The sequence below is a fragment of the Oncorhynchus mykiss genome, chromosome 26 (genome assembly GCF_013265735.2).
Source record: "Oncorhynchus mykiss isolate Arlee chromosome 26, USDA_OmykA_1.1, whole genome shotgun sequence".
Classification (NCBI taxonomy): Eukaryota; Metazoa; Chordata; class Actinopteri; order Salmoniformes; family Salmonidae; genus Oncorhynchus; species Oncorhynchus mykiss.
In genome coordinates, this window is record NC_048590.1 from 35486941 (window position 1) to 35503857 (window position 16917).

At 54.2% G+C, this 16917-nt stretch overlaps 1 protein-coding gene across 2 annotated transcripts in view; it reads right to left on the minus strand.

Annotated features, from left to right (window-relative positions):
• Positions 1 to 16917, minus strand: part of LOC110506721 (transcription initiation factor TFIID subunit 4) — a 147290-nt gene that overhangs the window by 85440 nt on the left and 44933 nt on the right. Inside the window, exons 3-7 of one of the 2 annotated variants that reach the window (XM_036963829.1) lie at positions 4770 to 4886; positions 4081 to 4245; positions 3677 to 3799; positions 2905 to 2994; positions 605 to 802 (exon numbers count right to left, since the gene is read on the minus strand). In XM_036963829.1, the coding sequence (XP_036819724.1) occupies positions 605 to 802; positions 2905 to 2994; positions 3677 to 3799; positions 4081 to 4245; positions 4770 to 4886 (693 nt within the window). The remainder of the gene's footprint in view (positions 1 to 604; positions 803 to 2904; positions 2995 to 3676; positions 3800 to 4080; positions 4246 to 4769; positions 4887 to 16917) is intronic. The other variant, XM_036963830.1, reaches the window with a different exon arrangement.

Genomic DNA, 16917 nt, shown 5'->3' on the forward strand with positions numbered 1-16917 from the left:
CACCAAATGTACACACACCAAACGTACACACACATACACACACACCAAACGTACACACACCAAACGTACACACACATACACACACACCAAACGTACACACACACAGGCCCCATGGGAGTGCACTGATCCAGCCCCGTGGCCAGCTGCCTTGGCTAAGCCTCTGTATGGTCTGTGGTGTGCTGGCCTAGCCTGTCAGTGAAGCTGTTCCCCACTGGACCACATCCAGCTGTCTCAGTCTCTGAGCACTGGGAGACACATCTCTACTACTGGGGCCTGGGGAACCTTACTCATTACTCCTTTGGTGCTTAGGTACATACCAAGACAAATGACCTTGGATTTAGTGAAGACACAATCAAAACTCTGGAAATCTAGAACAAACACTTATTTACCCCACTGATAAGTAAGTATCAGAGTATTACAGTATCATCAACCTTAACAACAGAACTGAGGCCAAAACATGTTCTATTAGTTCTAATACTTCCACAGGGAGTCATAACCAGGGGTCATCTATGTTTGGGCCAGTAGACTGTATGACTGTGGCTGATCTCTGTGACTGGAAGTGTGAGTGTAGAGACAGCTCTGACTGTGAGTGTACTGTACCTACCAGGGCAGCTGTGTGTCCCTGGGCCCCGACACTGGCCCCCGTGGTGCTGACGCTGTTGGGGAGGCGGCCGCGGACAGCTGGGCCGGCCATGATGGCAGAGCTGGTGCCTGTGGTGGGGGTGGCTTTGGCCTGCGGCAGAGGCTGGATCAGGGAATGCTGAATGTTGAGCAGAGACAGCCGCAGGGCCGGGAGGCTTTTCTGTTGACGGGCAGATCACACACAACAGGGGTATTAACATACCGTACACAGTAGAAAAAAGCCATCAATTGTTTTTGTATATATTCTAAATTAGCAAATGTGCAAATTATTATTACATTGTTGTACAAATATAGATATCATTACAACAAATAATTCTCCCAAATCGTGAATATTAAAATGATGTGTATTATACTTGACATGTATGCTCAATGGACAAGTGCTCATCCATTAGCCAAACATTTGGGACAAACACTCCAGCAGTAGACCTGAAAAATGTTTGGTCTGTGGCATATTTTGATGTAAATGTCCTAACATTGCATGACAACATGACTGTGTTTGTGGCTGGCTGGCTCTGCTCTGTGGAGGGAGGGAGGGAGGGAGGGAGGGCTGGCTCTGCTCTGTGGAGGGAGGGAGGGAGGGAGGGAGGGAGGGAGGGAGGGAGGGAGGGAGGGAGGGAGGGAGGGAGGGAGGGAGGGAGGGAGGGAGGGAGGGCTGGGTGGCTCTGCTCTGTGGAGGGAGGGAGGGAGGGCTGGGTGGCTCTGCTCTGTGGAGGGAGGGAGGGAGGGAGGGAGGGAGGGAGGGAGGGAGGGAGGGAGGGAGGGAGGGAGGGAGGGAGGGAGGGCTGGGTGGCTCTGCTCTGTGGAGGGAGGGAGGGAGGGAGGGAGGGAGGGAGGGAGGGAGGGAGGGAGGGAGGGAGGGAGGGAGGGAGGGAGGGAGGGCTGGGTGGCTCTGCTCTGTGGAGGGAGGGAGGGAGGGAAGGCTGGGTGGCTCTGCTCTGTGGAGGGAGGGAGGGAGGGAGGGAGGGAGGGAGGGAGGGAGGGAGGGAGGGAGGGAGGGAGGGAGGGAGGGAGGGAGGGAGGGAGGGAGGGAGGGAGGGCTGGGTGGCTCTGCTCTGTGGAGGGAGGGAGGGAGGGAGGGAGGGCTGGGTGGCTCTGCTCTGTGGAGGGAGGGAGGGAGGGAGGGAGGGAGGGAGGGAGGGAGGGAGGGAGGGAGGGAGGGAGGGAGGGAGGGAGGGAGGGAGGGAGGGAGGGCTGGCTCTGTGGAGGGAGGGAGGGCTGGCTCTGCTCTGTGGAGGGAGGGAGGGAGGGAGGGAGGGAGGGAGGGAGGGAGGGAGGGAGGGAGGGAGGGAGGGAGGGAGGGAGGGAGGGAGGGAGGGAGGGAGGGAGGGAGGGAGGGAAGGAAGGCTGGGTGGCTCTGCTCTGTGGAGGGAGGGAGGGAGGGAAGGCTGGGTGGCTGGCTCTGCTCTGTGGAGGGAGGGAGGGAGGGAGGGAGGGAGGGAGGGAGGGAGGGAGGGAGGGAGGGAGGGAGGGAGGGAGGGAGGGAGGGAGGGAGGGAGGGAGGGAGGGAGGGAGGGAAGGCTGGGTGGCTGGCTGGCTCTACTCTGTGGAGGGAGGGAGGGAGGGAAGGCTAGGTGGCTGGCTCTGCTCTGTGGAGGGAGGGAGGGAAGGCTGGGTGGCTGGCTGGCTGGCTCTGCTCTGCTCTGTGGAGAGGGGGAAGGCTGGGTGGCTGGCTGGCTCTGCTCTGCGCAGGGAGGGAGGGAGGGCTGGGTGGCTGGCTCTGCTCTGTGGAGGGAAGGAGGGAAGGCTGGCTGGCTGGCTGGCTGGCTCTGCTCTGTGGAGGGAGGGAAGGCTGGGTGGCTGGCTGGCTGGCTCTGCTCTGTGGAGGGAGGGAAGGCTGGGTGGCTGGCTGGCTGGCTGGCTCTGCTCTGCGCAGGGAGGGAAGGCTGGGTGGCTGGCTGGCTCTGCTCTGTGGAGGGAGGGAGGGCTGGGTGGCAGTGGCAGTGGCATGATGTGACACTCATCACGAATGGCTGGAGAGGCCTGCTGGCTACTGGCACAGACAGCTGCAGGGGCCACTGTCACACACAGTCTGAAGTCAGGCCAGGGGAGCGGCCCCTGCCTGGGTCACATGGGCTGGCCTCTCCACTGCCACTCTGGCTGTTTTACGTTCTCCACCTTTTTCCTGAAGGGTACCCTTGCACACTTTCTTACATTGATTTTACAATGGTAGAAACTCCCTCCAGACAATGTTTTCATCAACCAATGCTTTTACATCCATGACGAGGAGTGTCCAAATGTAGCCTGAGTAGATACAGTACAAACCTTGAGGAAGGGGACCAGGTAGGGCTGAGGAGACGACTTGAGCTCTGACTGCAGTCTGTTGGTGAACTCCTCAGGCTCAATCTTAGCATCCTGTGAGCAGGAGAAGAGAGGGAGGTTTATTAACCCCGTCAGCTCCTTGTTATGTGATGTGACACACTTGTACAACAGAGAGCAGGGCATGTGATTGAGGCGACGTGCAATGTGATTTCTGAGCACATTGAGATGAGGTGAAATCACCTCAACGACGGTGTTCATATTGATTTACATTTTAACATCCCCCTGGGAAACATCTCATTAGCAACTCTGAATAAATAATGTCCTAAACAACAGCATCACTCTGGATCATGTTAGAGTTTAATGATGCCATCTAGAGATGAAAAAATACATTACATCACACAACCTGTCAGAAATATTCTTCCTCCACTTTTAGAAAAAAGGGTTCCAAAAGAGTTATTTGGCTCCCCATAGGAGAACCCTTTTTGGTTGCAGGTAGAATTATTTTGGGTTCCATGTATAACCTCTGTGTAAAGGGCTCTACCTAGAATCAAAAGGGTTCTACCTGGAACCAAAAATCATTCTTCAAAGGGTTCTCTTATGTGAACAAAGAACCCTTTTTGGTTCTATATAGTACCTTTTTTCTAAGAGTGTAGGGCAAAAAAGTAGCATTCCATGTTTCTCTGTTGATAACACAGTAATGTAGAGATAATGTAGAAACAACGTAATGATGTGGTAATGTAGAGGTAAAATAATGAGTTATGGTAGTGAGACTCACCAGTAGATCCTGGACCAGTGACTTGACATTTTTGGAGGTCTCAGGTGACGGAGAGTTGTGGGAGGCCAGCTTTATCAGGGTGGCCAAGAAGTTCTTACACTTCTTCACATTCTCCTGCATCTCCTAGGAAATGGCAAAATAAGCATGTAAAGATATCATTTTATCAATAAATATGTAGGACACTATCGTTCAGTATTTGGGGATCGGAGAGGACACCGGGGAAGAGTGTGTTAGTGTATGTACATGTGTTTGTGTGTGAGGCTCTGCCATTATGCCCAGCTGTGTGGGGTCATGGCCATGGTGGTGACACAGCCAGCCAGCTGGCAGCTGTGACAGCATTGGGGGTTGAGGAGCCTAACCAGCCCAGAGGAGGCCGGCAGACTGGAGCAGAGCAGAGTACAGACCTGGGAGATGACAGAGGCTCCTGGGGCTACAGGGGCGCTGGTCTGCTGGGGTAGGGCTGGCTGCGAGGCGGCCTGGGCCCCAGCCTGGACCTGGGCCTGGGGGGCCATCACCACGGGGGCCTGTTGGGGAGCCGTCACTGCCACGACCGGCGCCATGGGGCCCTTCTGGAAGAGCAAGGAGCAGACAGAGAAATAAACAGGACGTGAAGGGAGCTTACAGCAAGGCCACAGAGAACAGGAGGGAAACAGCACGGCGCTCCTGTCACATTGGGTGTCCTGACTACTGTGGACATTGCTGAACAGAGAGGAGGGGAGATGAGGGGACTGGGGGACATTCAAGCAAAAGAGCTTCTCCCAATAATGATGTACCTGACTAGAAAACCTTAAACATACCAGCAATCTGTGTCCCCCCACTGGTCTTGGACAAAACTATGTAAAGTGCAAGCTATACACAAATAATTCAATTTTGAATGAATATTTCATTGAATAATTTTTTCTCTATTCTGTTAAAAGAGTCAGATGGGATGCCCCCAGATTAGATAAACTTCTAGGTTTGTGTTGGTAAAAAGGTGAGGAGGAAGAGGAGAAGGAAGAAGAGGAACAGGATGGAGGGATGGGTAGAAGTGGAGGGTCTGACAGGGATGGAAGGATGGAGAGATGGCAAGTTCTGTAGTGGAGAGTCTGCTCACAGAAGGTGGCGCAGGGGAGGAGGAGATCTGGAGGACAGGGCTAGGAGTGGGAGACAGCACCATCTTGGCCTGGATAGGAGGAGGACATGGCCGAATAGCCTGAGAGGTCACAGGAGACTGCAGAAAATAAACAGAGAGAAAGAAAAAGAGACAGGGTCAGTGCAGGAGAGACAGGGTCAGTGCAGGAGAGACAGGGTCAGTGCAGGAGAGACAGGGTCAGTGCAGGAGAGACAGGGTCAGTGCAGGAGAGACCGGGTCAGTGCAGGAGAGACAGCGTCAGTGCAGGAGAGACAGGGTCAGTGCAGGAGAGACAGGGTCAGTGCAGGAGAGACAGGGTCAGTGCAGGAGAGACAGGGTCAGTGCAGGAGAGACAGGGTCAGTGCAGGAGGGGCAGGTGAGACAGGGTCAGTGGTGGGGGGATGAAGAAGGAGAGAGAGGATGACAGAGAGAGGGGACAGAGAGAAAACACAAAAGCAATGTGCCTTCAAGACGAGGAGAAGGAGAAGTGCAACATGCCCTGAAGACGTGGAGGAGAAAGGTCATTATAGTAGGAAGTGACAGTAAATCACTGTGGATCCACAGGATGAAACAGAGAGGATCTGATCTGATCCAGAGATGAACAGAAGAGAAAACACTGTGATGCTGATGCCGAGGGTGAGGTACAGTAATACTATTCAATGGGAAGGACTAAATAACTTCCTTTAATACAATGAGGGTCACAACTAATATGAATGAATCAGTGTCCTTTGCTTGCTAATGTGCAAACTTGTTTTTTTGCAATATCGGTATGAAATATCTGTTATTGTTTCAGCCAAGAATCAATCCTATATTGGTACATCCCTACAATTTGTAATGACTCATCACTGCACAGTCCTTTACTGGACAATCCAGCTTATTGTACCCACTGTCAAGACAGAAGCCTCTCTTCATAGCACCAGGGCAGACAGTGAGAGGGAGGCTGGGCACTAAGTAACACAGTACCAGGCTGGTAGGAGGGCTATGGCTGGACAATAACTAACACAGTATCATGCTGGTAGGAGGGCTGTGCACTAAGTAACACAGTACCATGCTGGTAGGAGGGCTGTGCACTAAGTAACACAGTACCATGCTGGTAGGAGGGATGGGCACTAACTAACACAGTACAATGCTGGTAGGAGGGTTGGGCACTAAGTAACATAGTACCATGCTGGTAGGAGGGCTGTGGCTGGGCACTAAGTAACACAGTACCATGCTGGTAGGAGGGCTGGGGCTGGGCACTAAGTAACACAGTACCATGCTGGTAGGAGTGCTGGGGCTGGGCACTAAGTAACACAGTACCATGCTGGTAGGAGGGCTGTGGCTGGGCACTAAGTAACACAGTACCATGCTGGTAGGAGGGCTGTGGCTGGGCACTAAGTAACACAGTACCATGCTGGTAGGAGGGCTGGGGTTGGTCACTAAGTAACACAGTACCATGCTGGTAGGAGGGCTGGGCACGAAGTAACACAGTACCATGCTGGTAGGAGGGCTGGGCACGAAGTAACACAGTACCATGCTGGGAGGAGGGCTGTGGCTGGGCACGAAGTAACACAGTACCATGCTGGTAGGAGGGCTGTGGCTGGGCACTAAGTAACACAGTACCATGCTGGTAGGAAGGCTGTGGCTGGGCACTATGTAACACAGTACCATGCTGGTAGGAAGGCTGGGCACTAAGTAACACAGTACCATGCTGGTAGGAGGGCTGTGGCTGGGCACTAAGTAACACAGTACCATGCTGGTAGGAGGGCTGGGGCTGGGCACTAAGTAACACAGTACCATGCTGTTAGGAGGGCTGGGGTTGGTCACTAAGTAACACAGTACCATGCTGGTAGGAGGGCTGGGTTTGGGCACTAAGTAACACAGTACCATGCTGGTAGGAGGGCTGGGCACGAAGTAACACAGTACCATGCTGGGAGGAGGGCTGTGGCTGGCACGAAGTAACACAGTGCCATGCTGGTAGGAGGGCTGTGGCTGAGCACTAAGTAACACAGAACCATGCTGGTAGGAGGGCTGGGGCTGGGCACTAAGTAACACAGTACCATGCTGGGAGGAGCGCTGTGGCTGGGAACGAAGTAACACAGTACCATGCTGGTAGGAGGGCTGGGGCTGGGCACTAAGTAACACAGTACCATGCTGGTAGGAGGGCTGGGGTTGGGCACTAAGTAACACAGTACCATGCTGGTAGGAGGGCTGGGTTTTGGGCACTAAGTTACACAGTACCATGCTGGTAGGAGGGCTGGGCACTAAGTAACACAGTACCATGCTGGTAGGAAGGCTGTGGCTGGGCACTAAGTAACACAGTACTATGCTGGTAGGAAGGCTGGGCACTAAGTAACACAGTACCATGCTGGTAGGAGGGCTGGGGCTGGGCACTAAGTAACACAGTACCAGGCTGGTGGGAGGGCTGTGGCTGGGCACTAAGTAACACAGTACCATGCTGGTAGGAGGGCTGGATTTGGGCACTAAGTAACACAGTACCATGCTGGTAGGAAGGCTGGGTTTGGGCACTAAGTAACACAGTACCGTGCTGGTAGGAGGGCTGGGGCTGGGCACTAAGTAACACAGTACCGTGCTGGAAGGTGGGCTGGGCACTAAGTAACACAGTACCATGCTGGTAGGAGGGCTGGGGCTGGGCACAAAGTAACACAGTACCATGCTGGTAGGAGGGCTGGGCACTAAGTAACACAGTACCATGCTGGAAGGTGGGCTGGGCACTAAGTAACAAAGTACCATGCTGGTAGGAGGGCTGTGGATGGGCACTAAGTAACACAGTACCATGCTGGTAGGAGGGATGGGGATGGGCACTAAGTAACACAGTACCATGCTGGTAGGAGGGCTGTGGCTGGGCACTAAGTAACACAGTACCATGGCTGGTAGGAGGGCTTTGGCTGGGCACTAAGTAACACAGTACCATGCTGGTAGGAGGGCTGGGGCTGGGCACTAAGTTAGACAGTACCATGCTGGTGGGAGGGCTGTAGCTGGGCACTAAGTAACATAGTACCATGCTGGAAGGTGGGCTGGGCACTAAGTAACACAGTACCATGCTGGTAGGAGGGCTGAGTTTGGGCACTAAGTAACACAGTACCATGCAGGTAGGAGGGCTGGGTTTGGGCACTAAGTAACACAGTACCATGCTGGTAGGAGGGCTGTAGCTGGGCACTAAGTAACACAGTACCGTGTTGGAAGGTGGGCTGGGCACTAAGTAACACAGTACCATGCTGGTAGGAGGGCTGGGTTTGGGCACTAAGTAACACAGTACCATGCTGGTAGGAGGGCTGGGGCTGGGCACAAAGTAACACAGTACCATGCTGGTAGGAGGGCTGGGCACTAAGTAACACAGTACCATTATGGTAGGAGGGCTGGGTTTGGGCACTAAGTAACACAGTACCATGCTGGTAGGAGCGCTTTGGCTGGGCACTAAGTAACACAGTACCATGCTGGTAGGAGGGCTGGGGCTGGGCACTAAGTAACACAGTACCATGCTGGTAGGAGCGCTTTGGCTGGGCACTAAGTAACACAGTACCATGCTGGTAGGAGGGCTGGGGCTGGGCACTAAGTTACACAGTACCATGCTGGTGGGAGGGCTGTAGCTGGGCACAAAGTAACACAGGACCATGCTGGAAGGTGGGCTGGGCACTAAGTAACACAGTACCATGCAGGTAGGAGGGCTGTGGATGGGCACTAAGTAACACAGTACCATGCTGGTAGGAGGGATGGGGCTGGGCACTAAGTAACACAGTACCATGCTGGTAGGAGGGCTGGGGCTGGGCACTAAGTAACACAGTACCATGCTGGTAGGAGGGCTGTGGCTGGGCACTAAGTAACACAGTACCATGCTGGTAGGAGGGCTGGGGCTGGGCACTAAGTAACACAGTACCATGCTGGTAGGAGGGCTGGGGCTGGGCACTAAGTAACACAGTACCATGCTGGTAGGAGTGCTGGGGCTGGGCACTAAGTAACACAGTACCATGCTGGTAGGAGGGCTGTGGCTGGGCACTAAGTAACACAGTACCATGCTGGTAGGAGGGCTGGGGCTGGGCACTAAGTAACACAGTACCGGGGCTGGGCACTAAGTAACACAGTACCATGCTGGGAGGAGCGCTGTGGCTGGGAACGAAGTAACACAGTACCATGCTGGTAGGAGGGCTGGGGCTGGGCACTAAGTAACACAGTACCATGCTGGTAGGAGGGCTGGGGTTGGGCACTAAGTAACACAGTACCATGCTGGTAGGAGGGCTGGGTTTTGGGCACTAAGTTACACAGTACCATGCTGGTAGGAGGGCTGGGCACTAAGTAACACAGTACCATGCTGGTAGGAAGGCTGTGGCTGGGCACTAAGTAACACAGTACTATGCTGGTAGGAAGGCTGGGCACTAAGTAACACAGTACCATGCTGGTAGGAGGGCTGGGGCTGGGCACTAAGTAACACAGTACCAGGCTGGTGGGAGGGCTGTGGCTGGGCACTAAGTAACACAGTACCATGCTGGTAGGAGGGCTGGATTTGGGCACTAAGTAACACAGTACCATGCTGGTAGGAAGGCTGGGTTTGGGCACTAAGTAACACAGTACCGGGCTGGTAGGAGGGCTGGGGCTGGGCACTAAGTAACACAGTACCGTGCTGGAAGGTGGGCTGGGCACTAAGTAACACAGTACCATGCTGGTAGGAGGGCTGGGGCTGGGCACTAAGTAACACAGTACCATGCTGGTAGGAGGGCTGGGTTTTGGGCACTAAGTTACACAGTACCATGCTGGTAGGAGGGCTGGGCACTAAGTAACACAGTACCATGCTGGTAGGAAGGCTGTGGCTGGGCACTAAGTAACACAGTACTATGCTGGTAGGAAGGCTGGGCACTAAGTAACACAGTACCATGCTGGTAGGAGGGCTGGGGCTGGGCACTAAGTAACACAGTACCAGGCTGGTGGGAGGGCTGTGGCTGGGCACTAAGTAACACAGTACCATGCTGGTAGGAGGGCTGGAATTGGGCACTAAGTAACACAGTACCATGCTGGTAGGATGGCTGGGTTTGGGCACTAAGTAACACAGTACCATGCTGGTAGGAGGGCTGTAGCTGGGCACTAAGTAACACAGTACCGTGCTGGAAGGTGGGCTGGGCACTAAGTAACACAGTACCATGCTGGTAGGAGGGCTGGGTTTGGGCACTAAGTAACACAGTACCATGCTGGTAGGAGGGCTGGGGCTGGGCACAAAGTAACACAGTACCATGCTGGTAGGAGGGCTGGGCACTAAGTAACACAGTACCATGCTGGTAGGAGGGCTGGATTTGGGCACTAAGTAACACAGTACCATGCTGGTAGGAAGGCTGGGTTTGGGCACTAAGTAACACAGTACCATGCTGGTAGGAGGGCTGTGGCTGGGCACTAAGTAACACAGTACCGTGCTGGTATTAGGGCTGGGGCTGGGCACTAAGTAACACAGTACCATGCTGTAGGAGGGCTGTGGCTGGGCACTAAGTAACACAGTACCATGCTTGTAGGAGGGCTGGACACTAAGTAACACAGTACCATGCTGGTAGGAGGGCTGGGCACTAATAAACACAGTACCATGCTGATAGGAGGGCTGTGGCTGGGCACTAAGTAACACAGTACCATGCTGGTAGGAGGGCTGTGGCTGGGCACTAAGTAACCCAGCACCATGCTGGTAGGAGGGCTGGGTTTGGGCACTAAGTAACACAGTACCATGCTGGTAGGAGGGCTGGGCACTAATTAACACAGTACCATGCTGATAGGAGGGCTGTGGCTGGGCACTAAGTAACACAGTACCATGCTGGTAGGAGGGCTGTGGCTGGGCACTAAGTAACACAGTACCATGCTGGTAGGAGGGCTGGGGCTGAGCACTAAGTAACACAGTACCATGCTGGTGGGAGGGCTGTGGCTGGGCACTAAGTAACACAGTACCATGCTGGTAGGAGGGCTGTGGCTGGGCACTAAGTAACACAGTACCATGCTGGTGGGAGGGCTGGGGCTGGGCACAAAGTAACACAGTACCATGCTGGTAGGAGGGCTGGGGCTGGGCACTAAGTTAGACAGTACCATGCTGGTGGGAGGGCTGTAGCTGGGCACTAAGTAACACAGTACCATGCTGGAAGGTGGGCTGGGCACTAAGTAACACAGTACCATGCTGGTAGGAGGGCTGGGTTTGGGCACTAAGTAACACAGTACCATGCAGGTAGGAGGGCTGGGTTTGGGCACTAAGTAACACAGTACCATGCTGGTAGGAGGGCTGTAGCTGGGCACTAAGTAACACAGTACCGTGCTGGAAGGTGGGCTGGGCACTAAGTAACACAGTACCATGCTGGTAGGAGGGCTGGGTTTGGGCACTAAGTAACACAGTACCATGCTGGTAGGAGGGCTGGGGCTGGGCACAAAGTAACACAGTACCATGCTGGTAGGAGGGCTGGGCACTAAGTAACACAGTACCATTATGGTAGGAGGGCTGGGTTTGGGCACTAAGTAACACAGTACCATGCTGGTAGGAGGGCTGTGGCTGGGCACTAAGTAACACAGTACCATGCTGGTAGGAGGGCTGTGGCTGGGCACTAAGTAACACAGTACCGTGCTGGTATTAGGGCTGGGGCTGGGCACTAAGTAACACAGTACCATGCTGGTAGGAGGGCTGTGGCTGGGCACTAAGTAACACAGTACCATGCTTGTAGGAGGGCTGGACACTAAGTAACACAGTACCATGCTGGTAGGAGGGCTGGGCACTAATAAACACAGTACCATGCTGATAGGAGGGCTGTGGCTGGGCACTAAGTAACACAGTACCATGCTGGTAGGAGGGCTGTGGCTGGGCACTAAGTAACCCAGCACCATGCTGGTAGGAGGGCTGGGTTTGGGCACTAAGTAACACAGTACCATGCTGGTAGGAGGGCTGGGCACTAATTAACACAGTACCATGCTGATAGGAGGGCTGTGGCTGGGCACTAAGTAACACAGTACCATGCTGGTAGGAGGGCTGTGGCTGGGCACTAAGTAACACAGTACCATGCTGGTAGGAGGGCTGGGGCTGAGCACTAAGTAACACAGTACCATGCTGGTAGGAGGGCTGTGGCTGGGCACTAAGTAACACAGTACCATGCTGGTGGGAGGGCTGGGGCTGGGCACAAAGTAACACAGTACCATGCTGGTAGGAGGGCTGGGTTTGGGCACTAAGTAACACGGTACCATGCTGGTAGGTGGGCTGTGGCTGGGCACTAAGTAACACAGTACCATGCTGGTAGGAGGGCTTTGGCTGGGCACTAAGTAACACAGTACCGTGCTGGAAGGTGGGCTGGGCACTAAGTAACACAGTACCATGCTGGTAGGAGGGCTGGGTTTGGGCACTAAGTAACACAGTACCATGCTGGTAGGAGGGCTGGGCACTAAGTAACACAGTACCATGCTGGAAGGTGGGCTGGGCACTAAGTAACAAAGTACCTTGCTGGTAGGAGGGCTGTGGATGGGCACTAAGTAACACAGTACCATGCTGGTAGGAGGGATGGGGCTGGGCACTAAGTAACACAGTACCATGCTGGTAGGAGGGCTGTGGCTGGGCACTAAGTAACACAGTACCATGGCTGGTGGGAGGGCTGTAGCTGGGCACTAAGTAACACAGTACCATGCTGGAAGGTGGGCTGGGCACTAAGTAACACAGTACCATGCTGGTAGGAGGGCTGGGTTTGGGCACTAAGTAACACAGTACCATGCAGGTAGGAGGGCTGGGTTTGGGCACTAAGTAACACAGTACCATGCTGGTAGGAGGGCTGTAGCTGGGCACTAAGTAACACAGTACCGTGCTGGAAGGTGGGCTGGGCACTAAGTAACACAGTACCATGCTGGTAGGAGGGCTGGGTTTGGGCACTAAGTAACACAGTACCATGCTGGTAGGAGGGCTGGGGCTGGGCACAAAGTAACACAGTACCATGCTGGTAGGAGGGCTGGGCACTAAGTAACACAGTACCATTATGGTAGGAGGGCTGGGTTTGGGCACTAAGTAACATAGTACCATGCTGGTAGGAGGGCTGTGGCTGGGCACTAAGTAACACAGTACCATGCTGGTAGGAGGGCTGTGGCTGGGCACTAAGCAACACAGTACCATGCTGGTAGGAGGACTGGGGCTGGGCACTAAGTAACACAGTACCATGCTGGTAGGAGCGCTTTGGCTGGGCACTAAGTAACACAGTACCATGCTGGTAGGAGGGCTGGGGCTGGGCACTAAGTTACACAGTACCATGCTGGTGGGAGGGCTGTAGCTGGGCACAAAGTAACACAGGACCATGCTGGAAGGTGGGCTGGGCACTAAGTAACACAGTACCATGCTGGTAGGAGGGCTGTGGATGGGCACTAAGTAACACAGTACCATGCTGGTAGGAGGGATGGGGCTGGGCACTAAGTAACACAGTACCATGCTGGTAGGAGGGCTGGGGCTGGGCACTAAGTAACACAGTACCATGCTGGTAGGAGGGCTGTGGCTGGGCACTAAGTAACACAGTACCATGCTGGTAGGAGGGCTGGGGCTGGGCACTAAGTAACACAGTACCATGCTGGTAGGAGGGCTGGGGCTGGGCACTAAGTAACACAGTACCATGCTGGTAGGAGGGCTGGGCACTAAGTAACACAGTACCATGCTGGTAGGAGGGCTGGGTTTGGGCACTAAGTAACACAGTACCATGCTGGTAGGAGGGCTGTGGCTGGGCACTAAGTAACACAGTACCATGCTGGTAGGAGGGCTGCGTTTGGGCACTAAGTAACACAGTACCATGCTGGTAGGAGGGCTGGGCACTAATTAACACAGTACCATGCTGATAGGAGGGCTGTGGCTGGGCACTAAGTAACACAGTACAATGCTGGTAGGAGGGCTGTGGCTGGGCACTAAGTAACACAGTACCATGCTGGTAGGAGGGCTGGGGCTGAGCACTAAGTAACACAGTACCATGCTGGTGGGAGGGCTGTGGCTGGGCACTAAGTAACACAGTACCATGCTGGTAGGAGGGCTGGGTTTGGGCACTAAGTAACACAGTACCATGCTGGTAGGAAGGCTGGGTTTGGGCACTAAGTAACACAGTACCATGCTGGTAGGAGGGCTGTGGCTGGGCACTAACTAACACAGTACCATGCTGGCAGGAGGGCTGTGCACTAAGTAACACAGTGCCATGCTGGTAGGAGGGCTGTGCACTAAGTAACACAGTACCATGCTGGTAGGAGGGCTGGGCACTAAGTAACACAGTACCATGCTGGTAGGAGGGTTGTGCACTAAGTAACACAGTACCATAATGGTAGGAGGGCTGTGGCTGGGCACTGAGTAACACAGTACCATGCTGGTAGGAGGGATGGGGCTGGGCACTAAGTAACACAGTACCATGCTTGTAGGAGGGCTGGGCACTAAGTAACACAGTACCATGCTGGTAGGAGGGCTGGGCACTAATTAACACAGTACCATGCTGATAGGAGGGCTGTGGCTGGGCACTAAGTAACACAGTACCATGCTGATAGGAGGGCTGTGGCTGGGCACTAAGTAACACAGTACCATGCTGGTAGGAAGGCTGGGGCTGGGCACTAAGTAACACAGTACCATGCTGGTAGGAGGGCTGTGCACTAAGTAACACAGTACCATGCTGGTAGGAGGGCTGTGCACTAAGTAACACAGTACCATGCTGGTAGGAGGAAGTGTGGCTGGGCACTAACTAACACAGTACCATGCTGGTAGGAGGGCTGTGCACTAAGTAACACAGTACCATGCTGGTAGGAGGGCTGGGCACTAAGTAACACAGTACCATGCTGGTAGGAGGGTTGTGCACTAAGTAACACAGTACCATAATGGTAGGAGGGCTGTGGCTGGGCACTGAGTAACACAGTACCATGCTGGTAGGAGGGATGGGGCTGGGCACTAAGTAACACAGTACCATGCTGATAGGAGGGCTGTGGCTGGGCACTAAGTAACACAGTACCATGCTTGTAGGAGGGCTGTGGCTGGGCACTAAGTAACACAGTACCATGCTGGTAGGAGGAGTGGGTTTGGGCACTAAGTAACACAGTACCATGCTGGTAGGAGGGCAGTGGCTGGGCACTAAGTAACAACGTACCATGCTGGTAGGAGGGCTGGGCACTAATTAACACAGTACCATGCTGATAGGAGGGCTGTGGCTGGGCACTAAGTAACACAGTACCATGCTGGTAGGAGGCCTGTGGCTGGGCACTAAGTAACACAGTACCATGCTGGTAGGAGGGCTGGGGCAGAGCACTAAGTAACACAGTACCATGCTGGTGGGAGGGCTGTGGCTGGGCACTAAGTAACACAGTACCATGCTGGTAGGAGGGCTGGGTTTGGGCACTAAGTAACACAGTACCATGCTGGTAGGAGGGCTGTGGCTGGGCACTAAGTAACACAGTACCATGCTGATGGTAGGGCTGGGGCTGGGCACAAAGTAACACAGTACCATGCTGGTAGGAGGGCTGGGTTTGGGCACTAAGTAACACAGTACCATGCTGGTAGGAGGGCTGGGTTTGGGCACTAAGTAACACAGTACCATGCTGGTAGGAGGGCTTTGGCTGGGCACTAAGTAACACAGTACCATGCTGGAAGGTGGGCTGGGCACTAAGTAACACAGTACCATGCTGGTAGGAGGGTTTGGGCACTAAGTAACACAGTACCATATTGGTAGGAGGGCTGTGGCTGGGCACTAAGTAACACAGTACCATGCTGGTGGGAGGGCTGTAGCTGGGCACTAAGTAACACAGTACCATGCTGGAAGGTGGGCTGGGCACTAAGTAACACAGTACCATGCTGGTAGGAGGGCTGGGTTTGGGCACTAAGTAACACAGTACCATGCTGGTAGGAGGGCTGGGTTTGGGCACTAAGTAACACAGTACCATGCTGGTAGGAGGGCTGGGTTTGGGCACTAAGTAACACAGTACCATGCTGGTAGGAGGGCTGTAGCTGGGCACTAAGTAACACAGTACCATGCTGGAAGGTGGGCTGGGCACTAAGTAACACAGTACCATGCTGGTATGAGGGCTGGTTTTGGGCACTAAGTAACACAGTACCATGCTGGTAGGAGGGCTGTGGCTGGGCACTAAGTAACACAGTACCATGCTTGTAGGAGGGCTGGGGCTGGGCACAAAGTAACACAGTACCATGCTGGTAGGAGGGCTGGGCACTAAGTAACACAGTACCATGCTGGTAGAAGGGCTGTGCAATAATTAACACAGTACCATGCTGGTAGGAGGGCTGGGCACTAAGTAACACAGTACCATGCTGGTAGAAGGGCTGTGCAATAATTAACACAGTACCATGCTGGTAGGAGGGCTGTGGCTGGGCACTAAGTAACACAGTACCATGCTGGTAGGAGGGCTTTGGCTGGGCACTAAGTAACACAGTACCATGCTGGTAGGAGGGCTGGGGCTGGGCACTAAGTTACACAGTACCATGCTGGTAGGAGCGCTTTGGCTGGGCAGTAAGTAACACAGTACCATGCTGGTAGGAGGGCTGGGGCTGGGCACTAAGTTACACAGTACCATGCTGGTGGGAGGGCTGTAGCTGGGCACAAAGTAACACAGGACCATGCTGGAAGGTGGGCTGGGCACTAAGTAACACAGCACCATGCTGGTAGGAGGGCTGTGGATGGGCACTAAGTAACACAGTACCATGCTGGTAGGAGGGATGGGGCTGGGCACTAAGTAACACAGTACCATGCTGGTAGGAGGGCTGGGGCTGGGCACTAAGTAACACAGTACCATGCTGGTAGGAGGGCTGTGGCTGGGCACTAAGTAACACAGTACCATGCTGGTAGGAGGGCTGGGGCTGGGCACTAAGTAACACAGTACCATGCTGGTAGGAGGGCTGGGGCTGGGCACTAAGTAACACAGTACCATGCTGGTAGGAGGGCTGGGCACTAAGTAACACAGTACCATGCTGGTAGGAGGGCTGGGTTTGGGCACTAAGTAACACAGTACCATGCTGGTAGGAGGGCTGGGCACTAATTAACACAGTACCATGCTGATAGGAGGGCTGTGGCTGGGCACTAAGTAACACAGTACCATGCTGTTAGGAGGGCTGTGGCTGGGCACTAAGTAACACAGTACCATGCTGGTAGGAGGGCTGGGGCTGAGCACTAAGTAACACAGTACCATG